At 48.6% G+C, this 24,661-nt stretch overlaps 6 protein-coding genes across 6 annotated transcripts; 4 read left to right on the top strand and 2 right to left on the bottom strand.

Moving 5' to 3' along the window:
• Window positions 1-45: 45 nt before the first annotated feature.
• On the top strand, window positions 46-5,387 carry BHQ10_005183 (uncharacterized protein; the record flags this gene model as incomplete). The annotated part of the gene is made up of 3 exons (XM_040877631.1): window positions 46-910; window positions 963-1,446; window positions 1,502-5,387. The coding sequence occupies 3 exons, from the start codon at window positions 46-48 to the stop codon at window positions 5,385-5,387; spliced, it is 5,235 nt and encodes a 1,744-aa protein (XP_040733687.1).
• A 6,391-nt stretch (window positions 5,388-11,778) lies between these two features.
• On the top strand, window positions 11,779-14,641 carry BHQ10_005182 (uncharacterized protein; the record flags this gene model as incomplete). The annotated part of the gene is made up of 3 exons (XM_040877630.1): window positions 11,779-11,956; window positions 12,011-12,689; window positions 12,742-14,641. The coding sequence occupies 3 exons, from the start codon at window positions 11,779-11,781 to the stop codon at window positions 14,639-14,641; spliced, it is 2,757 nt and encodes a 918-aa protein (XP_040733686.1).
• Window positions 14,642-15,211: 570 nt separating this feature from the next.
• On the bottom strand, window positions 15,212-15,864 carry BHQ10_005181 (uncharacterized protein; the record flags this gene model as incomplete). The annotated part of the gene is made up of 3 exons (XM_040877629.1): window positions 15,212-15,462; window positions 15,523-15,676; window positions 15,739-15,864. The coding sequence occupies 3 exons, from the start codon at window positions 15,862-15,864 to the stop codon at window positions 15,212-15,214; spliced, it is 531 nt and encodes a 176-aa protein (XP_040733685.1).
• Window positions 15,865-16,347: 483 nt separating this feature from the next.
• On the top strand, window positions 16,348-18,137 carry BHQ10_005180 (uncharacterized protein; the record flags this gene model as incomplete). Its single annotated transcript, XM_040877628.1, has 3 exons — window positions 16,348-16,584; window positions 16,644-17,282; window positions 17,349-18,137. 3 exons carry the CDS (start codon window positions 16,348-16,350, stop codon window positions 18,135-18,137), a joined length of 1,665 nt encoding a protein of 554 aa, XP_040733684.1.
• Window positions 18,138-19,055: 918 nt separating this feature from the next.
• BHQ10_005179 (uncharacterized protein) lies at window positions 19,056-19,486 on the bottom strand (the record flags this gene model as incomplete). The annotated part of the gene is made up of 3 exons (XM_040877626.1): window positions 19,056-19,118; window positions 19,170-19,227; window positions 19,335-19,486. 3 exons carry the CDS (start codon window positions 19,484-19,486, stop codon window positions 19,056-19,058), a joined length of 273 nt encoding a protein of 90 aa, XP_040733683.1.
• Window positions 19,487-21,054: 1,568 nt separating this feature from the next.
• On the top strand, window positions 21,055-24,466 carry BHQ10_005178 (uncharacterized protein; the record flags this gene model as incomplete). The annotated part of the gene is made up of 4 exons (XM_040877625.1): window positions 21,055-21,096; window positions 21,201-21,425; window positions 21,480-23,851; window positions 23,911-24,466. The coding sequence occupies 4 exons, from the start codon at window positions 21,055-21,057 to the stop codon at window positions 24,464-24,466; spliced, it is 3,195 nt and encodes a 1,064-aa protein (XP_040733682.1).
• Window positions 24,467-24,661: the final 195 nt, after the last annotated feature.

The following is a 24,661-nucleotide window of genomic DNA, read 5'->3' as shown; positions in this document are numbered from 1 at the left end:
ACCCCAGTGTTCATGTCAGTGTGTCCATAGAGGACGCGACTCGTCATGTCCGAGGACAGTCAGTCCACAGAGTCGCTGCCGCCGTCGGCTGAGCAGTCCGACTCTGCTGGTCCTGGCTCTGGTCCCGCAAATGCCAACAGCGACAACAATAATGATTCATCACCGGCACGAAGCAAATCTCGCAATGCCGCCCCAGCCACCAAAACTGCAACTCCCACTGAAAAGTTTGAGGAGGCCAAGACCACCGATGCCACTGCTCCTACTAATGCCAATGGTGCTGTCGCTCAGTCACAGCCCATGACTGTCTCTAATTCCACTTCATCAGAAATGACCTCAATGACTGACGCCGCCAGCAATGCGGCTGCTCCTTACAGCACTCGCTCGCGTGGCCGTCGCGATGGCGCACCACGTCCGAACTATGCTGAGGATGTTGAAATGGACTTTGAATTAACAAGTCCTGCTCCCGGTACCAAATCTGCTGCAAACTCTACCAAACGCAACACCGCCGTCTCTAGTGTTACTGGCTCSCCCTCAGCGGCTGTAGACAGCGACAAGGGCCCAGCCGCCAGTACCCGGAAAGGCCAGTCGACAGCTGCTAATGCCACCACCAACGGTACTCAAGCGAATGCTGCCGCCAAGGAGCCTATTCCCGGTACTTCGACTTTTTCTGCCAATGCCACCAACAGTAACAATGCTTCATCAGCTTCGTCAGTGTCGCGAAAGCGAAAGCAACCGCCCAGTGGTGCTACTGGCGCCAACTCTACTGGCACTGCTAAACGAGTTTCCAGTTCGACTTCTGGGTACAAGCACGACATCCGACTGTCGAGTATGATGACTTTCGAAAACTCTGGTGCGCGCTTGAGGAATGGTAAACTGAAAGCTGACGACGGTACAACTCTCGAAGTGAACGGTAAGTCTCATGTATCAATGTTCTTTTCAAATTCGCCTGCTGACGCGACAAGATCACGTCTTTTTGATTTGCGAACCCCCAGGTGAACCATACTACTTGGGTCGCATCATGGAGTTTCTACCCGCAAAAGGCAACCCAACTGGCCCCGTCGAAATGGTGAGGGTCAATTGGTACTACAGACCCAAAGACATTCAACGCAGAGTTCCAGATCCTCGCTTAGTATTTGCTTCAATGCACTCCGACCCTTGCCCGCTTTCTTCTCTTCGAGGCAAGTGTACTATCAAGCACATATCCGAAATCGAGAATCTGGATGAGTATCGCAAGAAACGAGACTCCTTCTGGTACGACAAGATGTTTGATCGCTACATGCTTCGTTATTATGAAGTTGTTCCCACGAAGGAGGTGATCAACGTACCCACTCACGTTAAGCGAGTTCTTGACGAGAGATGGAGATTTGTGCTTTGTGAACCGGCTAGGAAGAAGGAGCTTACGGGTGCTGTCAAGACCTGTGTCAAGTGTGCACTTTATGCTGCTAGGTAGGAATTCGCCTTATTCCAACACAATTTTTGAAAACGTCTGACCAGGTTCTAGCGTTGACTCGGTCGACTGTGCCGTGTGCCACAACACATACCATATGAACTGCGTAAAGCCGAAATTGACCAAAAAGCCAGCTCGTGGATTCGCATGGGCTTGTGCTTTGTGTAGTCGTGCACAAGAACGCAAATTGGAAGCTCGCAACACTCCGCTGATCGGTGAGACTCTGCCGGAAATCGAAGAGGATCTACCAGAAGAAGAAGAGGAAGACCAGAACAATCATGCCGCCGTTGGAACCGAACGAAGCAGCCCTGCAGCGGATGATGACAAGAAGCCTGCMCCCGCCACAGCCGCTCAAATCGCGCAAGCGAAGATGTGGCCGTACCGATATTACGGCATTCACTGCCAGTTAGAAGATGCCCTAGACTACGATGACCGTATTTATCCCCGAGCGAGCTCTCGCATTGGTACTCGGCATCAAGCTATTGTCAGCCCATGGTACGGAAAGCCCGTCGAGTATATCAAGCCTGTTGACCTCAAGAAAAAAGCCAAATCGACCAAGAGTGGAAGCAGCAAATTGTCCAAGGCAACTTTGGCAGCTATCGAGGCTGAAAAGCAGGAGAGATTGAAACGACCTTGGGTTATGGATGAGCCTACGGGCTTCATTCGCCGAGGCGAGGATGAACCGGTCATGGTCAACGGGAAAGAAGTTCGTACGGCAGAGCTAATCTTTAAGATGCCTGAGCCCAATCAGATACCTTCTAGCCGAGGCGAGGATGACCACCCAGCACCCGAAATGAGCCAGGCTGATTGCGAAAAATTCATTGACGAATACATGGCCAAAGCTAAAGACGTGGCGGCGGACAGAGGCCTTCCAAAGTACCACACAAACTTCTTGGACAAGGCTCTCGAGTATCTTTATGCCGAAAAATTCAATGTTGAGAGTGCCCTGAAGCGCCTAAAAAAGGCAGATCTTTACAAGGATTTGAGAGAGCCCAAGCTTAGCAAAGAGCAAAAAGCTCTCTTTGCTGAGGGTGTTTCGAAATACGGATCTGAATGGATCAATATTCGCCGGCACATTGGAAACATCGAACACCGACACGTCGTTCGTTATTACTACATGTGGAAGAAGACTCCAGAAGGACGACGAGTGTGGGGTGCTTATGAGGGACGTCATGGAAAGAAGGAGGCTAAACGTGCAGACTCTACATCAAAGTTACTGGACGACATTGCCGACGAAGCGGACGACTCAGCATTCGATAATGAGAAGGCTAGCACAAAGAAACGCGGTTTCCAGTGCAAGTTCTGTTTGACTCGTAGTTCGCCTCAATGGCGCCGTGCTCCGCTCACACTCCCTGGTGCCACAGTGCCAGCCGAGCCATCTTCGAAGAAGGCAGATAAAGGTGGTCAGCTTGCAGTCGCATTGTGCCATAGATGTGCGCTTCTGTGGAGAAAGTACGCAATCGAGTACAAAGACGCCGAAGAATTAGCGAAAAAGCTTCAAGCTAGTGGAAATAAAGCTTGGCGTCGCAAGTTGGACGACGAGTTGTGTGCTCAAGCCTTGGTTCAGCAGGAGACGCCACAGATTACAACTGCACCGTCGACCGGGGCTGTCGTTAATGCTGTGCCCGTCACTGAGACTGCACCTGAGCCAGCCAAGAAAAAGCGACCGTTGGAGAAGGATAGCGCCAGTGCGTCAGCTAGAAACTCTGTCGAGCCACCTGCAAAGAAGAAGGCCGTTGAAAAACCAGTGGAGCCTCCTCCACTCGTCCCAGATCCACCTCGCGCAAAGGTCTTACCCTGTGCTATTTGCAGAAAACCGGACCCCTCAGGAGAAACCAGTGTTACGTGCAGAGACTGCCGGCTTACTGTTCACTACGGTTGCTATGGAGTGGGGCCAGACAGCTGCCATGCAAAATGGCTTTGTGATATGTGTTCGAACGACCGCAACCCAGTAGTTTCGACTCTGTATGAATGCGTCATGTGTCCTGTGACTCTGACAGAGCAAGAGTTGATGGAAGCTCCCAAGTCTTCGAGTCATAAGAAGAAAACCGAACGTGACCGAGAGAAGGAGAGGATGGAGAAGGAAATGGTACTCGAAGCCATTAAGCTCTACCAGCAGCGACAAGAGGCTGTCGGCAAGCCTATCCATCCGCGTGAGCCGTTGAAACGGACTGTGGGTAACAACTGGGTTCACGTCAACTGCGCAATCTGGCATCCCGAAATCAAGTTTGGAAAAGCCGAAGAATTGGAACCCGCAGAAGGATTTGGACTGATTCCACGAGAGCGATACCGAGAATCGTGCAAAGTCTGCAAGACGACCGCTGGAGCGTGTGTTGCGTGTCATTATCCGAACTGTAACGCGAAGTTCCATGTTGGATGTGCGCTTCAGGCAGGCTATACCTTTGGGTTTGACGTGACGCCTGTCAAAGGCTCTCGCAGGGACTCAACAATCACTATGAAGATGGGTGGAGAGAATGGTTCTGTTTCACCAAGCATCTGGTGTCCCAATCATGCTGTGCAGTCCGTCGTGCATGATATGAGCGAACCCACTGATCAGAACAATCTCACTGCTTTGGAGCTGTACGTGCGGACGTATAAGCAAGCAGATCTCAGCATGACGGGAACAGTCCGCAAGGCAGCACATGTCCAGCAGCAACAACAAAATGCTCAGTCTGTCTTCCAGAGTAATGGTCACGGAGCCCGCCGAGCATCTCTTATTAACAGTGCTGGTTCGGCAACTGCAAGCGAGAGAAGAAATTCGACATCCACCATTCAAGATCCGACCGAGGCAGTTCAGCCTAGTACACACGCAGAACCTCTACGTCTACAGTCTGAGCACAAAACCTGCGTATACTGCAGGTCATCTTGCAGTCCCCGGTGGTGGCCCGTCCATCAGTATCCACCTACAACCATTCTGAGCAATGGAATGAATCATTTGATGAATGGGGGCTCGCACTCACGGACCATATCGCAGGCATCAAACTCATATATTAATGGAGATATACGGCCCAATGAGCAAGTCTACGAATGCCACAAGTGCCACATCAAAAAGCCCGCGGCATCATTACAACCTTCTCCAGAGACGCTTCCTGCTGGGCCGTTCGCGACGCAAACCCCGCGAGGTAGTCTTTTACCTGCACCGCGACAGCCAGAATACACTCCATACACACATGGCAATCCTGGTTCATTACAAAATGTCTTGACAAGCCGTCCTCATGGCCCTCCATCGGGGCCGGTTCCTTCCGGGCCTGAATGGTACAGCAGTTACGACAAGCGTCTGGGTACTCATGGAGGTCCCCAGGCCAATGGATACGGACATCAACCTTCTCCTTTCCCTGGTGGTTCATTGCCCCATCTCAATGGTTATGCCAGCGGGCCATCGTCTGGACCACCAGCCTCTACAGCTACGCCTTTACCCGGGCCCCAGCCTTCATCCGCACCGTCGCATGCTCATCCCCTTCCTAGTTCTGGACCTGGTCCAAGTCCTCATATCCCCCCAGTGAGTACTCACCATCATCAGCCGCCAGGGCACTATGGACCTTTGCCTCCACCGCCGCCATCGCATTCCTACGTTGGCTCTGGGCTGGGCGTACCGTCGATACTCTCGCCGCGTGCACCGCCAGCTCGGCCGTTTGGCACGTCCATGTCACCTCCTGACTTGCACGCAAGTCTGCACCGGTCGCCACCGACACATGGACTTCCTTCTGCACGGCCGCGATTATACTCTATTGATCGTTTCGCGGCTCCTCCTTTAGCCAAGCCCCATACAGAGACACTGCCGGGAATTCTTGATGAACATGCGCGACCTCCAAGTAGTGGACGATACTCTGGCCCTGGACCTAGTGGTAGTGGTAGTGGAACGGGTGGAACGAGTGGCACCGGCACAAACGGCGGCAGCGGAGCCAGTGCAAGTCCATCTTTGAAGAACTTGCTTTCTTAGACACTGCTTCCTAGCAGGCTAGCAATTTCTGTTAATCAATTCCGAACCGCCTACCCTGAAGAAGGAAGGCGTATTGTACAATATTTCTGTCTTTTGATCTGTTTTTATTTGTCTGGAGCAACGGCATGTACTATGCATTGCGAAAAAAGATGAGCATTGCTTTTTGGATTTCTCTGATTCTATCTATTTTTATATCATTGTTGTGTCCACGACGAACAAGAGCTTCGATTTTTTCTTTTTTCTCTTTAGATGCTCGCAAGAAGATTTTTCGTGACCGATCTCTTTTAAAAAGTAAGACTAAGATCGAGACCAAGACACAGATCGTTAATAATTTCAAATCCATCTCATATCAAGAAAGAAATCTTATTTGACGTCATGCTCGAGATATATCGATTAATTGGCGCACCTGCAGAGTAACATCAGGTACAGCCAGTATATTGATTGTACAGATTCCGTGAAGAATCCTGAAGATTTCGTTTCCATACGCACTAGCTCATTCCAGGTCTAGCGCGAGATCCGAGTAAGGACCCGAAAGAGTTAAGTCTCCATTCTTGCTCGCCTAGCTTATCTACCCTAGAAAATGGAGGAGGAGTATGGGGGGAGAATCCACTTGCTTCAGTCTGTGGACCTTGCTAATCTAGGATGCTGCTAGTAGTGTTAGCATCGAGTCTGGTAAGTTAAGCTTGATATTTGACTAAGTAAGTAACGTACGTACTAGTAAATAAACTTGTCAGCTTTGTAGGCATGTACATCTATAACTTAGTACCTCGAAGTAATACGTGCCTTACGATGGAGTATGTTTTGGGATAAGGATTAGAGTTGTGCTTAACGTTTGATTATGTACGACTAATCTCGTCTAGTCTGCTTTGTTGTTGTATGCATGGAATACTCTGTAAACTCCGCGAGGAAGAAGCGATACCGGATGGGGCCGAAAGATTTACTTTTTTGTCCTTGGTTCTTTCGGCTTGAGCCTTGAAGACTAACCTAGGTGTGTTAGGTCCTGATAATATATGATGGGGATGCTGACAATTGCTTCTAGGTTTAGAAATAGGTACGTAGCTCGTCCTGTGTTTCACACATGTAGTGAGAGAGTAGCTAAGCACGAGTTTGATTATTTATTTTATCTCCCATCATCATGTCTAACCAGCAATCTTCAATGGCTCCTGTCCACCTAGATAAAGTTTCTATAAAGATGAGTCTTCTCTACAGTCTCGACATCGAAGCTGCTCCATAGCGCTCATTCACAGATCAACCACTGGGAGACTGACTAACTAATCCGGAAAACAGTGTGTATGGTAGATACTAGATAGGGCTGGGGGCCAAATGCGCTGGGTCCCATAGCAGCATAGCTAGCTACGTAAGTTCGTATCCGAGTGAGCGGAGCTGAGGACGGAGCATGGAGATTAAATTAACTTTAGCCTTTGGCTTTATTGAAATATGAGATTGTTGGACGGAGGCTCGCATTTTATATCTGTTTTTGGAAAGGTTCATACCATTACGGCATTTATGGGTATTTGGAGAGTAGGTTGGGAATATTTCAGTATGGTGATCATTATTACTGACCAGTGTGTGGGTTGTTTGGTATAACTTCAGGCAGGCGAAGAAGGTTTCTTGTTTGAAACTTCACAATAGTATGTCCATCTCCATCGGGAAATGAGTGAGGCCTGACATCGGGATGACTCAACATTCAACCAAACCAGACGACATCAACCATTGCAATTCTACACGGTGAACATGCTACATCCGGCCTAGTCAAATCCCTTGCTTTGGGTCCTCTGATTCCTACGTGGTATGCAGTCGTAGCAGAAAGATGGGGCAGTCATTGGAGGTTGGCTGAATCCATGTCTTTAGGGTTTGAGACTAGGTTTGACACCAGGTTTGATTCCACCAGACTTGGGCAAAGAACAAGATATTAAGCTTAATCTGTCCTATCATGCATATTGATGGTTTGATATGAAATTTAAATCACTGTATAAACGGTCTGTGATCGGATCGGAGATTGGGATGGGCTTGGACTTTCTCCCGTTGTTTCAGCATCTAGGTGTTGCTGTTGTTTTGGATGATGGATTTGAGGTTATACGAGGTGGAACTTGTGTATTTCGTGTTTGTTCTTGGATAGTACATGTATGAAAGTGGTTCGCGATGACTGATATCAAGATAGAGCTGAAATGGGTAGCGCCAGATGCTGACACGACAGTTCCGATGATTCCACCATGCGCAGCACGCAGTCCATCAACTCATTATCATTAATGAGTGGACGATATAAATATCCACAAGACAGAGATGTGTCTTTCGGCGCCTAATGAAACGCTCGAGCCTGAGCATCTCGCAATCACTTGACTTGCATCGAGTTGCATGCGCACCATGCAAGAAGAACCTAGCCACTAGTCAGCGCCAATGGCACAACATTCATCCGAACGCATCTGATCAGCACCAACAGCCTGTCATCCGTGGCACTGGTGACTGGCACCGCACATCTCGAAATGACGAGTAGAGAACGGTGCGGCTTKGCGGCCTTTTGSCCCCAAGCCGGCCAGCCCTAAGCCTGGTCAGTACGTACGTGACATTTACTGTCCACCACCGTCAATACCTAAAGTACGTAGGTGTAAGGGTAAGAAATACGGTATCGGCGAGATCGTCCAGCATGCAGAGTGCATATGCTTGGAAAGTCTAGGGTGTTTGTGACCCACCGAATCAGTCGGCAGAGCGTAGGCGTTGGAGGCGTTGGGGGTTCTAATTATATGCCATGGCGCGTCAAAGAGGCACTGCGATTACCCCGGAAAGCGACTCGGATGTGCATGTGAATACGAGAAGTTGATTGCTGAACAAGCGTTGATAGGCAGATGTGACCTGGTAGATGTGATCTGAATGTAGATGATAGATGAGCCTGCTGCTTGATGCACTATCAGAAGCCGCTTGTTATTTATGGATGACGCAAGCAGTCATCCAGAAACCGTACCTGGGCATATCAGTTAGTATGGACAGAAGAACGCGCCGGGCGCGCTCTTGCTAATAGACTCATCCTTAACTACATGTCAGCTAATACTCCGTAGTCCGTAGACCATGCCATTTTCCACAAATTTCCCTCAACTTTCCGATTTGTTTCTGCCAGACTAAGCGTCTAGCTGCATGGCAGGTTGCTTGTTCAGAGTACGTAACCACCTGTCTGCGATTGAAGATCATCCTTGCGCCATGTCCATAATATCCCGATTAAGTACTCCGTACTGGAGGGTTATCAGCCATATTGATAGCCTGCATAGACGTGACTATGCAGCGTAGTGTACATATTAGGAACTATGTATGCACATTGTCCCCTGCGTGCATCATGCGCTAGCCCACTTTAGGAAGTATCCTTGATACTACCTAATACGTACCTAGCACATCATTCATATTACATAGTTGCTGCAGTCATGTAGCATAGGTAGAGTCATTCATTTACAATACACGTTTAGATTGATTGCCGGTCACTGAAATTGCATTGCAACAACTCGAAATGAGTTTTAGAATACATGATTGGCCAGCACGTACACCGTCGAGCTAGATAGTAGATAGAAAGACCATTGTGTCATGTATGTAATAATAATAATATACGTATTAATTGCGTACCGACCATGTATGTGACGAATGCCTCGTGGCTGTGTCTGCCAATGATTGGACGCCACCCAGCCTCCAGACACAAAAACCACGATCTACATACAAGTCTATTGGCCATCCTCGGTTATATGCAGCATTAGCGTCTGACTAGCCCAGGCTAGAATGCGTCGATTGAGTAATGCCCTACTTGCGTTTCATGTAAATTACCATACCGTGTTTTTGGTCAATTCTCTGGAGGTTTTACTTTTGGCCCCGTGCGCGCTGAACTCTATGAGATTTGTCGCCAAAGCCCTACGCCGCTAGGTTTGGCAGGTACACATTCGCCGAGGGTACTGCTCGTGTCTGCACGGAACGCAGTTCGTCGTTTGTCTGTTGAGCATGAATTTATGATATATCGACCAGAAGCATGAAACAGTTGAATCGTTTGATCAACTCCAGTCGTGTCATATGTAGCACCTCAAAGCAAGCGAGGATATCATTCCTGCTGGATAGAACCGTAAGACGCAGGCCAGTGTTGCAAACCACATTCTGATCTGTCATACTACGTGCCAGTGTTTACTCGGAGTCACTACTTCTTACGTAGCATATGCTGTCATACCAACTCAATTCAAGTATGGAGCACAAAAACACGAATGTACAAACAAGGAAGGATTCTAGAAAGATTTTTAATCTTAAAAGACAATGAAAGAGTCAGAAAGATAGGAAAAAGAAATGAAAAAAACACGGCACGGGCGTACTGAGTAAGGTACCAGGACCCTCCTGAGTTCTAAGTGGATAAGAAGGAATATGCCGAACTCCACTCTATTTCGCTTCGCTTGATGCATTTGTTTCGTTTGATTAGGTGCTGAGGAGTCAGATAGAGGATAATTATAATAATAGATCAATCAATCGGACAGTAAGATGTTTACATGCTATCACATTGTATGAAGAAATGAGGGTCTATTGATTGTCCGCGCCTATTGTTGTGTAGATGGAGGTTGTTGACAATCGAGGCCTGTGGTGCTGCATTCCCCGTACGCACTCCGTACTGAATACAAAAATACGGAGCCCGAATCGCTGAAGCTTGTTTGCGTCGCGATCTCGGGCCCACTCTCTCCATATGGCATTCTCCAGTCTTGCTCTTAGTCTTAGCAGCGATGACATTATCGCATTATCAAATTATTCGCAAGTGACCATTCCTACATAGTCTGTACTGAGTGATTCATGGCCATCAGCTACCGGGGACTCCGAGGAACTAATCTATCCTTAATTTAACTACCCTTCTGTACGGGGTATGTGTTCAAAGTGTTGGTGTCCCTGCTGAAAAGGACTAATCGTCCAATTGGCTGGTTATTGTCTGGTTCTGTTGGTGCTGCAAATCCTCCAGAACAGAAAAATCCGCCGTGTTCGGGATTCCGTCATTCGAGTGGGCCTGGGGGCGATACAGAATTACAAGTGCGTATCATACCAGTCCGTCCACGGTCCCACGGATCACCACATCACACTACTATGTATGTACATACGTATTATGTACTCCGTAGTGAATGAATTAATGGATAGCATACAGCGACCGTCGAATCAAACATGCTGCACGAGCGTACGGTAACATTACACCGAAGCCATCCCCTGTCCGTCCGTAGCGTGACAAGCCGCGTCTTAGCACGTAGTATATTATAGCGTTAATACGGGGGTTACATAGTAAGTTATTCACACTAATAAAACTTACTATGTAAGTGTAAACTAGTGTATTAGCTTATCTTGCTGACCGGCAGCGGCCAATCACAGCAAGCGGCCCTTTCCCAGCGCTTCTAGCCTCTGGCCAATGGAGCCACCCAGAGCCCGCCCCGCCCCGAGACCTTCTGGAAAGTCAGCAGAAAACTTCCATCGCCTCCATTCTTTCTTCCTTCTGCCTCTGCGGTCCCCACCCTCCATCTGATCAGTCTGCACCTTCCCTGCAGCGAGCCAGCGACAAACCGAMCAGTCTGCACCTTCCCTGGCGACCTCTGAATGGGCCCGACCCTTCCTTCTCTTACGCCAGCGCTCTCGATCTCTCGGCCCTCGCTCTGCCTCATACTCACCCCCATCCATCTCTTCTTGACTCTGCCTACCTACAACAGCCTTGCCTTTTTCAATCTCGCTTGTTCTAGCAGGATATCCTTCCAGTTCATTACTAGCCTCGATTGCCTGACTGCAATCACTCCTCTCGCCGGATTTGAGTTTCTTGCCTCTTCACTTCAACCAATTCCAATATCGTAACCGACCAACGACCGTCCAGACGACCTACACTGTGCGACAAGACACGAATATACGCTCTTTACAGCCAATTTCCTATCTCAGTATATAGTAAGTGTTTACCTACATCTACGACTTGTTGGTCTCGGAATACTTCACCGGGTTACACTGCACACGTTCACTCTGGCATTCGGCGACCTTTCATTGTTTGGTGCGCTTACCCTGCGGCTCCAGACATCAACCCGACCACTGCCGTCTATATATATACACGACATCTCTAGAAAGACTGATTGCTGCGACACATCGGACGAATTGACGTACGGACAACAGCAAATCGTCTCGCCGCCACGATATATACTCTGCGAACAATACTTTCACATAGCCGCGACAGTACCGCAATGAACCGCAATCTCTAAACAACCATTCAGTATATCGTGGTGTGCAATCCAATAATATATAATTCCATCGACGTTGCATGAGAACCTCTCATCTGGATGAGTAGCGTCTTACATGTTCCTGTGGATTCAGCTACAGCTATATATACGAACGTCACTTGGTCAGCGTGGCCGCGAAACAACCTCAAACGATGTCTGCCGATCTGTGCGATGCGGTCTATATTGACGACCGATTCGGGACGGAAAGATGGGTGTATAGAGAAGAATTGATTGACCGTGAGGCCGCAGGTGAACTCTCCGTCATATTTCCAGATGAGCCAGAGAGGTTACAGTCAACAGTTAAAGTGCTGTTCAATGTTTGCAAGCGAAGTAAGTTGAACAATCGGATGTCGATATGATCTTCGGCTAATCGTATCTCGACAGTCTACCTTTGCCATTCCAATCAGTCATTTGCAGCTGCCCTTGCCGAATTGAGCGACCGAACTGGACCCGAATGCACGCCTATCTTCGCCTTTATTGACGTTGAGTCGACCGGTATCGCCGCTGCGCCCCGGCGACAGGAACCTCGCGAGTACGAAGGCAGTTTAACGTTGGATTCGGTGACACCTTTCTCGCGCCGTTTTAGCTTCTCCTCGGAATCCGCCGATTCTTATGGTGTTCAGCTAGTAGCTCTACTGGCATCGGATTTGCAACTACAAGATGGACCAAAACTCATAACACCCGTTGCCATGATGCGAACACCAGGAGGTCTAGGAGAGGAGGCTGAGAAAATGGAACTCCCTCAACTATCGCAGAAGATGTGCGCTACATCTTTAGCATTACCGAGTTTGCCGTCACGCTGCATAGATGCAGGCGCCGCAGATGTGCTTTGCCAGCCTCTGCACGAAGCCCGCGTGCAAGGTCTTCTCGTGCATGCTTATCGAGTGCGTCGAACTGCACGGAAAGAGCTGACTCGATTCTTGTCTATCAAGAAGGCCAGGAAGCAATCGTGGGTTGGCATGCACGCCGAAAAGCCGTACTCATATCTTCGGGAAGCGATGGTTTCGAAACTGCTCGAGTCAATTTGCCATCCCGAACAAGTCATTGAAGAATTCCAATACGGGTACGTCTTCATTTATGATGTTAAAACTACTTGTGCTGATGTCTATGTCTAGGGAGCTGAATATCTCACCCGAACGAAAAGAAATGATCGAACGCGAAGTCGGTGTATGGAGGTTCCCGGTTCATCACCTTACAGACGACGAACTTGTATACGCCGCATGTACGATGATTGGACATGCGATGACAATGCCCGAGGTAGGACCATGGCGATTGACCAAAGCCGAGCTTCAGACCTTTCTACTTGCCAGCCGATCAGCATACAATTCATTTGTTCTATATCACAACTTCCGCCATGCCGTCGATGTTTTACAATCGGTTTTCTACATTCTCATCAAAATTGGAGCCCTCCCCACCTACGACATGTCTAACACAAACACATCGCCTTCAAAATCTCCCGTAGCATCACTGATTACACCATTTGACGCCTTGACACTTCTCATTGCAGCAATCGGCCACGATGTCGGTCATCCCGGAGTGAACAACGTCTTCTTAGTCAAGCTGAACGCGCCGCTTGCCCAATTATACAACGACAGCTCTGTTCTGGAAGCCTTCCATTGTGCTGCTTTCTCCCAAATACTACGTCGCCACTGGCCTGCAGCTTTCCACGACGTCAATATGCGAAAACTACTCATCAGCTCGATTCTTGCAACTGACATGGGTGTGCACTTTACATTCATGGGTCGTATGGGTGAGTTGCAACGCAAATATGAGGAGAGCGGGGACACTAGCTTGTGGACGCCCCAGGATCGTGATACGTACAAGAGTTTATTGTGCGGATTGATCATCAAATGTGCTGATATCAGTAATGTGGCCCGACCATGGAAGATTGCGGAACAGTGGACCAATCTCCTACAAGAAGAGTTTGCTCATCAAGGGGAGATGGAAAAGGAAATTGGTATGGAGACGGCTCTCTTTGGTGGACCGCCTGAACTCGGCAACATGCACAAACTTTCACTCAGTCAAATCAACTTTATGTCCATTTTTGCTTTGCCCCTATTCGAAGGAGTTGCCGGTCTTTGCCCGGAGATCACCTGCACGGTCAAACATATCAAACTGAACAGGTCTAGATGGCAAGAGGTGGCCAGCTTCGAGGAAAAACGAGAGCCAACTACCATTAGCGCGGAACATTCTCCACGATCACTTAGTCCTGCAAGACGGGAGGGTCTCAAGGTGTCTACAGTACAGGAAAACGATGTATCGGCGGATCAAGATGCGAATGCTCACATCATCTTGGACCAACCTCCTGAATTCGAAAATACAGCACTGCCATTGACGGCCCAGAAGGACTACGCAGATGATCATATCGACTTGTCGCAAAGCACGGTCGCGGGTTTCAGCACAGCGGCCAATGGAGTACGAGAGGAACCATCTTCTGAGTCTCAGTCAAGCGATGATGACGATACCGGCGAGTCATCAGGGGTCACTTTAATGGCATACAACAAAAGCCACCCTGATCGGGCATCTTCTAGTCGTGGTTCACGCCCCACGAGCTCATATGGAGTCGGTAGGGACACTAGAACGCAGAGCGCAAGCACCACGACGAATACGGTTGCAACTCCTGTATCTCCAGCTACTAATGCAACCAGTTTTGTTTCATTAGACAGTGATGATAAGGAAAGTCGTGGAAGTGGATTGAGCAGTGCCAGTGACGTTTACCCTCTTGACGACAATCACTCACGCCCATCTTCATCGGGATTATATGGACAACGACTACAACCGAACGGTCATACTATTCCTCCAAAGCCCCGCTCGTCACAGGGTTTCGAGGAGTTTGGAAAATCACACCACCTGATGACGGCCATTCTAGGAAACGGTCGTAGTGGTCGCGATAGTTCGTTGGAGAAAGTGCGATCTTCACACCGTTCACACGAACAGCTTACATCAGCACCTCGTCACGAACTCCCACGAAAGAAAAGCCGACTACGATTGGCATTCTGGAGGCGGAAGTCTTAAATGTGTGAACGGATTGAGGTTTAGTCAGGATATGGGTTTACTTTGAGCGTTGAGCGTTAAGGAGTTGCGGCTGGTTGTTATTACGATTATAGAATTGGATATTGGTGTTGTCGACATCATCTGGACTATCGGTTCTGAACCGATATTACTTGACATTCTCTGGAATTTCCTTTTTATCAACTGCATTATTCACAGCGAGGACATCGAAAGGGTCCGTTGACGAACACGCAAACTATGTTGGATATTATGATTACGACGTGGGCTTGCGGTATGTGCGGAATTTGTACCATTTTGATATTTAAAAACAAGCAAAACTGGGCGGGTGATACCATTTCTATTGTTGTGCATTGGATGGTATTTCATGGGCGTTTTTCTTTTGATTCTCTGTACAGTGCCGAATCGGGGCGGGTATACTGTGGTTTGAGCGTGCATTTCGTGTTTATATCCCATCTTATCCCATCTTATCCCATCTATATAGGAATTGATCTCGAGAATTTTACATATAGAACTTCGTAATTCGTAGTACACGTAAATCCGAATAGTATATACAGCAGAAAAGATGGCTTATACTTATTGACAGTCCTCGCACACTTCTTGAGATTTGCGAGGAGGATTCACCTGTTCACTTGTCTGAGCAGCAGCAGTGGCATCAGCAACTTGCTGTAGCTCGGCACCACTCTCCGGCTTTGCAGGCTCCTTACCCTCGACCGTCGTCACATCCTCCTTTTCTTTCTTTTCTTTATTCAACGCCCTATCAACATGTCCCAGATTCCTAGTTGGATCCACGATATTCCGCACTAGGGCTTTGAGCTGTTTGACCTCTAAACCTTTTCAGCCCAATCCTTCAAAGTACAAGGAAGCGAACAAAGGGGCAAACGTACCAGGAAACCCGCCATCCCTCTTCCGGTCCCAGAGTAAGGTCTCTTCTGTGCTGGTATCCGGCACAATGGTCACGGTGAAGAGACCGCCTGTGGCTGGGCGGAGCGAGACTTCGCCTAGGGTTGTGCCGAATGTTGAGAGGAGTTCTTGGGCAAACTGTTTGTATATTACTTAGCTATTTTTTTTTTTTTTTTTTTTTTAAGTGTTTTTAGACATACATATGCAGCCCTTAGCATCCATTTGCATTGAGTGCAATATGTGATTGTGATTCGGGGGAAGGGCGTGTTCTCTGTCTTTGTGGGCGGTTGAGTGGTTTGCTCGACGGGGGCTATTGGTTGTGTCATTTTCTTTTCCTCCCTAGATGAATTTGACTCTATTTCGATAAGTTACAAGAACTTAATGGGTTGACAGGATGGGACAAAACGGCAGTGGCATGTGACGTAGACCCAGCCACCCAATCAAATCAGCCCGGATCATCCCACACGGCTCTCCCACCGGCAAAGATTTCACAAAGATTTGTTTGCATCTCCGAGCAGCGTAAGCAACATCTCAGCCTCGAGATAATAATAAATCCCCCACCGACACGATGTTGCCTCTACTAGCAAACCTGTACGCGGGGAGATCGAACATGTCGTTTCAGAAACCCCGGCCATACATATGTTCTGACCCTGAATGTGGCGCTAGCTATGTTCGCAGGGAGCATTTGCTTAGACATGAAGCGCAGCATAGTGCATCGCAGTCTCATGTATGCCCAGTCTGCGGAACTGGATTTAGTCGAAGGTATCTCTCGTCTTTAAACTTTTTTGTGCGGAATTGCATATTAATTCATGCATAGTGACTCTCTTCGTCGCCATGAGAAAACGCACACCAAAGACTCAGTTAAGCCCATCCCTAAGGTCTCCAAGGCCTGTGATCGATGCAATGCCCTTAAAACGCGATGCGACAAGGGGAATCCATGCACGGTCTGTGCCAAGAGGGGTCTTCAATGCACCTTTGACCGAAGCTTTAAGAGGGAGAGTCGGAGTGCGAGTATTCTGTCAGGGACTGAGTATGAGGAGATGCAGGTATGTATCTTTTTTTTTCTGCATGATTGATATCCATCAAATTGCTGATGTCGAGATAGGCTGGTAGAAAACGGAGACGTGTTGATCAGGATCTATCAGATCGGTTACTTGGTTTGAATGGTCTGATTGACGCGGTGGCTGCATCGTCTTCTTCATTTAATACGCCTACACCACCTCCACCAGTTCACGTAACCGGTGCACCTTCAAAAATTGATCAAATCCAGTCCCAGGCAGAAGAAGAGGTGTCAATGCAAAGCCTCCGTGTCGCTGTACGACAACATGAAGCTCAAATCCAGCATGATCTGCTGAACATCGGTGATGAGAATCAGCCAAAGCCTCAAACCCAGCAGCATCCACAAGAAGATTCAGATCACCTCATTTTCCGACTCTTAGACGTCTACACAGCATCGAAATCCTTCCTCGCAACCGACCACCACACTTCACCTAGCCTCGAATCCGCAGAAATGACTGAATTGATGCACCAACTCGACGCAAAATACTATATCGAAATCTACTTTATGCATTTTCACGGTCAATGGCCCTTTTTGACAAGACCGCAATTCAACCCGGAGACTGAACCGCCCATCCTGGTGCTTGCTATGGTGATGTGTGCGTTTCGGATGACCGAGGAAAAGAGTTTGACGAGACTTGCGTGGGCGATTCATGCACATTTACAGGCTATTTTTGTGACGCAGATGGTAGGCCCCCCAGTCTCTCTTTCTTTGTGCTGCTGCTGCTGCCGCCGTTCGCTGACGAGTAGATAGGATAACTGGACAGTGAAAGAATACTCATCACACCGCTGGCCAATAGCTACGTATCAAGCTATTCTGCTCTTCACCATTTTCGCACTTACTGCACATGATTATACAGAAGTCTTTGCATCTAACGAAGACGATGACGAAGACAACGACAACGACGAAGGCGACGAAGCAGAAGAAGAAGAAGAGGACGTGCTAGATCGTATATATCCTATCTTCACACGTCTGGTCGACACATGTCGCGTCCAGCGCTTACTGCATTATCCATCCATGCTCTCCCAAATCCACGCCGATGATCCACTAGTCTACAAACTAACCGCATCTGAGGAATTCAAATACTTTGCTTTGACTTTGTTTAAAGTTGATAATATTTTCTCGAAACTCATACAACTTGACAGAGACACCGTTGGGGACATTAACGGCAATGTCGACCAGCACGTTGATGGTGCATACACGCCATTGGCGATCTCAGACCTCCAATTCCCGCCGCCTATTAACAGTTATCTATGGGAAGCAGACGGGATTCGTGAACTGCTTCGTCGGCGCGCGCGGCAGTGTCGGGATCCGACGCGGTCGTCGGATGTGTATAATGCTGTCATGGCGGGCGATCGAGAGACGTCGTTGAATCGAGAAACCAATCCGTGGATATGCGATATATTGGATGTTGCGTCGGTCGGAGATGAGGAATTGCAGAGAAAGAAAAGTTTGGGAAGGAAGAGGAGAAAGGCTTGGATGAGTCTTGGGCCTTGGTTGGGATATTTGGTTGGATTGGATGCTGGCTCTGCTGTGATGTGACTTAGCATTGTCATACGATCATGGGATAGATAAAAAACGAACGATTATTCAACTATATCCTAATCAAATATTCATATCAACTGCAAACGTAACGTCAATAAGAAAGAAAGAGAGAAAGGTAAAGGAAATAAATCTATTATACAACGAAATCAATATGTAAAGTTTCAAAGAAGAGAAGAGTCGGGCGCCCCCTCGACTTTCGAATATCAGAAAAAACAACTGCCGCGGCCGTAAATGACAAGATAGCGCCCCTCCTGTTTATCTCGTTTCGATATTGAGACGAAAGTAATACCCAAAGCGAAGGTCGAAACCGGCAAGGACAAGAACAGAAGAAAAAAACCGTCAAAAGGTAAATCGCGCCTATGAAGTAGGCGGATAGGTGAAGGGGAAAGAAAGGTACATTTTTTTGCGTTATGTCGAATTATACAGACGATCAAACCAGCGTAACTTTCAAAGTAGTTCTATGACTTTTGGTCGGGATCGAATGTCTCGTCATCAAGAGGAAAGAAACAAGTGTTTCAAGCAATGGACGCCAAACTCATACCAATCAAGATAGGAAAAAGTAATAATTGTTGTTTTGATTTTGGATTGGGCCGGACCGTATAGATGAAAGGTCCAGAGATTCATTAGTCCATGTTGCATGCATGCATGCAGTATGCATTGATTGCATGATCTGGAAAATATCGATCGATCGTTTTATCGAATAATGCAATAACCAATCGAATGGATTGCAATGGAGGAATGCCAGTGTACAATTGTGAGAGAGCGATGAGAGAGAAATATTGTTATCGTCGCAAAAGGGGGTATGAAGAAAGAATCGAGGAAGAAGCGATGAGTCGCAGCACGAAGGAAAGCGAAAATAGGTCGAGTCATCATCATGGGGATGGGATGAAGCACCGACGGGACGGCCTGAGCCGTTTACATCACGGTACAGCAGCCACCGGATTGTTGAGGTGCATAGGGGTCTTCTCTCTTATCGACCTGAACGAGGTTAGTAGAGGATTCACTGGGAATTGCCAGATTGAAACATACCTGACCCCAGACGGAAGGGACCATAAAGTCACGGGTGTTGTTGCAATAATTAATGAGACTATTAAATATCGAGTCAATTGACGATTATCAAACCATAGTACAATGAATCGCATGCAGGTGGTGGTGGGGTGTTGTGGTAGCTGAACGACGCCAGGGGAGACTCACGACAGAGCAGCTTCGGACACCTTGACGCGAGGACGGTCCAAGTCTTCCTTCAAGCGACTATTCAATTCCGTCAACCGACGATATTTAAGATCTGCCATGCTCTGTTTCTTATTCTTGACGTCGCCGCCCGAGCGGAGTTCATAGGCAGGCATCTTGGAAGGGGCTGATGGTTGTGATGGCGGAAACGGGTGACGACTCTCTTTGGCGGCGTTGTGTTCCTGTCCCTCGGTTTGGACCTTGGAACTTATTATTTATCGCTTTTTTATTCTCCCACAACCAGAATTGGGTACAAACGGATGTGAAGTCGCTGCAATTGTCGCAGAGGAGACGATCGGCCTGACAACCGGGCGAGACAGAAGAAAAGAGAGTAAGGTGTCTGGGTGGTGGCAGGGACGCAGAGAAGGGAGCGACGAGGATAGGTAGGATGGGACGGGAGCGAGGAGACACACAACAGCGAACACAGCGAACACAGAGGAGCACACAAGACACACAGGACACGAGGTGGACCGGGAGACACACTATTTCTGAGACTAGTACGCACTCAGTCTAAAACGACGATGTCGATTGTGGTGCGGATTAAGCCGTAGGGGAAAGCGAGCGAACAGCGACAGTACAAGGGGGGAGGGAGAGGGAGCGAAGGTCGAGAAGGGGAAACCTCTCTGTCCGGCTTGCCTTGGCCCAGGCGTCTGGATGATGCACTAGGCCTGATCAGGAAATAGTGCCCATCAGAAAACTGGGGGCTGCGCTACCTCACTTCTAACTGTTTCTTCACTAGAAGAAAAGACACAGCTTTATAGTAAGAATACGTGATTCTTTATATATGATCGCTCTTCATCCTAACCTCATCTTTATCGAGGTATGTGCTTGCAGTCTTATTTCAAAAATCCCATCCGAATCCTTCGAATCCGAACCCCAATTCGATGCGGCAATGCTCCGGACGGGTCCTCGACCAATAACAAACCCTAAAAGCCACTAGTTCGGCGACTATGTCTGCTAGCGACATTTAGCCGATGTTACTACGCCTTCTAGCCTGGCCTGCTCCTAGCTCAACGGTCTCTAGAAGGGTTCATCTTGATTGCAGACTGCAAGACATGAGACAGTTTGTCAGGGTGGTGGATAAACATGAAACATGATCAGGTACAAGTAAACAATCGATTACGTATCGTCAGATATCAAGATGCATCACTGCTGTGCCTCTCACAGCAAAAGAAGATTTGACAGCATCGTCCGAAGAGCGCCACCGAGTACTTTTAATGTTTATGTTATTATTGTCCGAAGTACGTACGAGTTTACGAGAGTAAAGAGAGAGATGAACAAAGACTGGAAACTTTGAATGCGTCCGACCACAACTACTAATGTCACGTGATACAAGCTAATCAGTCTGATTAGGTAAAGCGCCATTCAAGTGTGTATAGTCACGTGATAGGGGTTACTCATCTTGAATCGGCATAGCGCAGGATTCGCACCTTGGCAATAAACCTGCCTAAGGCAGCAACACATTTTCTTGGGAATCGCACAACGCTATTCTCGGCTCCAGTTAGAATTTGCCTCAAGTTCCGTCACGGCCCTTCACCCCGCTGCATCGCTAGGTTCAACAGATTCATTTGAATCTCCAGATACCTGCTGCGGTTGTGTTTGAGTGCATCGGCTTGACTAAAGAGTTTATTTTCGATCGCCTTACTCAAAATCTGCATTTCGCCTAAGGGGCAGACTGCCCACCATGCCTCCACCACCTCATATCAAGCCCGAAAATGTCCTCAAGGTACGACTAGACCATCTCGCCATTTCTATTCTCGGATCTGGATGATATCTCCTTTCTCTGCAACATTTGGATCAGAAAGAACTTTACTGATAAATTTGATGTAGAGGGCTAGGGAACTCATTGCTGTGGGCCAGGCTCCTGCCGCGCTCACAGTTCTTCACGAACATGTCACCTCGAAACGAACTCGAAGCAGCCCTGTCGCGTCTTTGGAACCAGTGATGATCCTCTTTGTTGAATTGTGTGTCGATTTGCGCAAAGGAAAAGCCGCCAAGGATGGTCTCTATCAGTATAAAAATATCGCCCAAAATACCAATGTGGGAACCATCGAGGTAAGAAACTGAAACAAACCATGAAAGCGAACCAGTCTAATGCCTTTTCGATAGACCGTTCTTAAGCACTTCATCGAACTCGCCGAACAAAAAGTGACCGAAGCCCAAGCCAAAGCAGACGAAGTCCAGTCGTCGCTCGAGTCAACTGCCCCCTCGACCAATGTGGATGATCTCGAAGCCATCGAAACTCCCGAAACTATTCTTTTGGCTACTGTTTCCGGCGAACAATCCAAGGACCGTACCGACCGTGCTATCGTCACCCCATGGCTCAAGTTCTTGTGGGAAACCTACCGCACTGTACTCGAGATCTTGAAGAACAATGCCCGTCTCGAAATCATGTACCAGACTACTGCTCTCCAGGCCTTCCAGTTCTGTCTCAAGTACACCCGCAAGACTGAATTCCGCCGTCTTTGCGAACTTTTGCGCAACCACGTTCAGAATGCCGCCAAGTACTCTACTCAAATGCACGCTATCAACCTCAGCGATCCGGACACCCTTCAGCGCCACTTGGATACCCGTTTCCAGCAACTTAATGTGGCCGTTGAGTTGGAACTATGGCAGGAAGCTTTCCGCAGTGTGGAGGACATTCATACTCTGTTGAGCCTCAGCAAGCGCCCTGCAAAGAACGTCATGATGGCCAACTACTACGAAAAGCTCGCTCGTATTTTCTTGGTCAGCGAAAACTATTTGTTCCACGCTGCTGCCTGGAACCGCTTCTACAACCTCTTGCGCCAGTCTTCTGTTACTCTCGCCTCCGGTCAGGGAACGAAGAAGGATAACCCCTCTGTTACAGAGGCGGACATGACCAAGGCTGCATCCTTTGTCTTGCTCGCTGCTCTTTCTATTCCCGTTATCAGCACCTCTCGCTCCCGTGGCGCTTTGGTTGATGTTGACGAAGCCAGGAAGAACAAGAATGCCCGTCTCACCAACTTGCTTGGTATGGCTCAGCCTCCTACTCGTGCTGCTCTTTTTAAGGATGCTTTGAACAAGGGCTTGCTCAAGCGTGCTCGTCCGGAGATCCGTGACTTGTACAACATTCTTGAAGTCGACTTTCACCCCTTGTCCATTTGCAAGAAGATCACTCCTATCCTTCAACAGATTGGTGCTGATCCTGAGATGGAAAAATATGTTGTGCCCTTGCAACAGGTTATTCTCACTCGTCTCTTCCAGCAACTTTCCCAAGTGTACGAGTCTGTTGAACTCAAGTTCGTTTACGAGCTTGCTCAGTTCCCTGACCCATTCCAAGTCACCCATTCAATGATTGAAAAGTTCATCATGAACGGTTGCAAGAAGGGCGACTTGGCCATCCGCGTTAACCATGTTGCTGGTGTTCTTACTTTTGATTCCGACATCTTCTCATCTGCTAAGTCCCTGCACCCAGGTAGTGCAGCAGGATCCGCCGAGAGCGAGGTGGGATCTGTCCAGCGTCTACAGAGCACCCCGGCTGAGATTGCTCGATCCCAGCTCACCCGCCTGGCCAAGACTTTGCATGTCACTTGTCTTTATGTTGATCCTTCCTACACCGAAAGCCGTCTCCAGGCTAAGCAACGTGCACATGCCCGTGCTTTGGAAGGCGCTGCCAAGGAACATCAGGACACTTTGGCTCGTCGAGTTGTTATTGAGAAGAAGAAGGAAGCTGCCACAGAGTCTCTACAGCGCAAGCAAAGAGAAGAAGAGACTCGCAAGAGAATCCGCACCCAACAACTCCAGGAAGCCGAGAAGCAGAGACTGTTGGATGAACATCGTGAGCGTGAGAAGAAGCGTCTCAAGGATGAACAAGACCGCATTCGCAAGCAGGAATTGAAGAAGCAGCTTGAGGAATTGAGCGGCGTCAAGGGTATCGATATTAACGAGATTGATCCCGAGGAACTCGACAGCAACCGTCTTCGTGCCATGAAATTGGCTCAGCTTGAGAAGGAGAAGAACGAGCTTAATGATCGCATCCGTATCACAGCCAAGAGAATTGACCACTTGGAACGAGCCTTCCGTCGTGAGGAGCTCAAGCACATTCCGGAAGATTACGAGAAACAGAAACAACACGATATGGAGGTCTACGAGCTCCAAAAGGAAGAGACCTTGAAGGAAGCTCAATTGAAACACAAGGCTGATGTCGCTCTCAAACACAGATTGAGCCGTCTTGTGCCTGTTTTCACCGAGTTCCGTGACGGCCTCAACGAGAAGCGTCACGAGGAGTTTGAGAAGCGCCGCAAGGCCGCAGAGCGCGAACTTGAGGCAAAGAAGAAGCAACGCATCAAGGAGGTTGTGGAGCGTCGCCGTCGTGAGAAGGCTGAACGTGAGGAGGAGGAACGTCGCAAAGCGGAGGAGGAAGAACGTATTCAACGTGAGGAGGAGGAGCGTGTTGCTCGCGAGGAGGAACAGAGACGTGTTATGGCTGAGAGGAAGGCTCAGCGAGAAGAGGAGAGAAAGTATGTTACTTATATCTATCTAGTGCACCCGACCCTAGACTAACCAATTTTTACTATAGGAAACTCGACGAGATTGCCGCCAAACAGAAACAGCGTGAAGAAGAAGCCGAAGCTCGCCGCGCAGCTCGCAAAGCCGGTGTCCCTGCTGGACCTGAACCCACTCGAGCCGAACCTGCTCGCGCCGAACCTACAGCCGAGCGGGGTGAACGAATCGCACCCAGACTCAATCTCGCACCTCGTGCTGGTACTGGCGGTGGAAGCTGGAGAGAACGCCAGGCCGCAAAGGAAGCTTCAGGAGAGACTGCTCCCGCTCCTGTCGCTACTACTGGTGCTCCTGCCGCAGCCAAGGAAGAACCCGCTGCCCTCCCACGCAAAACCGGCGGCTACGTGCCCCCTGCCATGCGTCAAGGCGGTGCTCCAGTCAGGTCAGAAGCCCCTCCACCAGCAACAGAAAAATACGTCCCGCGCCGCATGCGTGAGGGTGGTCCCGTTGGTGCTCCCCCTCCTTCCAGGCCCTCTGCCCCTCCAGCAGCAGCAGCCAGCGAACGAACCGAAGAGAGCAAGTCAAGCGGCGGTAAATGGGTTCCTGCATGGAAGAGACGTGAGCAACAGTAATAACTTTTCTTCTTTCTGTCATACACGGAGGTTTATCCTACATAAACTTTTGGCATTTCTTTTTCTTTCCTCATGCGAAAAGTACGGTTTGCTTTCTTTTTTGACTTATGTTTTATGTGACCATGTCCATAGTAGCATCCATTCCACAATCTTCCTTCCCTAAATCTTTCGCTATTGAAATATGAGGATGGTTTC

Source organism: Talaromyces amestolkiae (genome assembly GCF_001896365.1).
Source record: "Talaromyces amestolkiae strain CIB chromosome Unknown scaffold9.1, whole genome shotgun sequence".
Classification (NCBI taxonomy): Eukaryota; Fungi; Ascomycota; class Eurotiomycetes; order Eurotiales; family Trichocomaceae; genus Talaromyces; species Talaromyces amestolkiae.
Note: the sequence above shows the minus strand (reverse complement) of the source record. Positions and strands in the feature narration are given on the sequence as shown.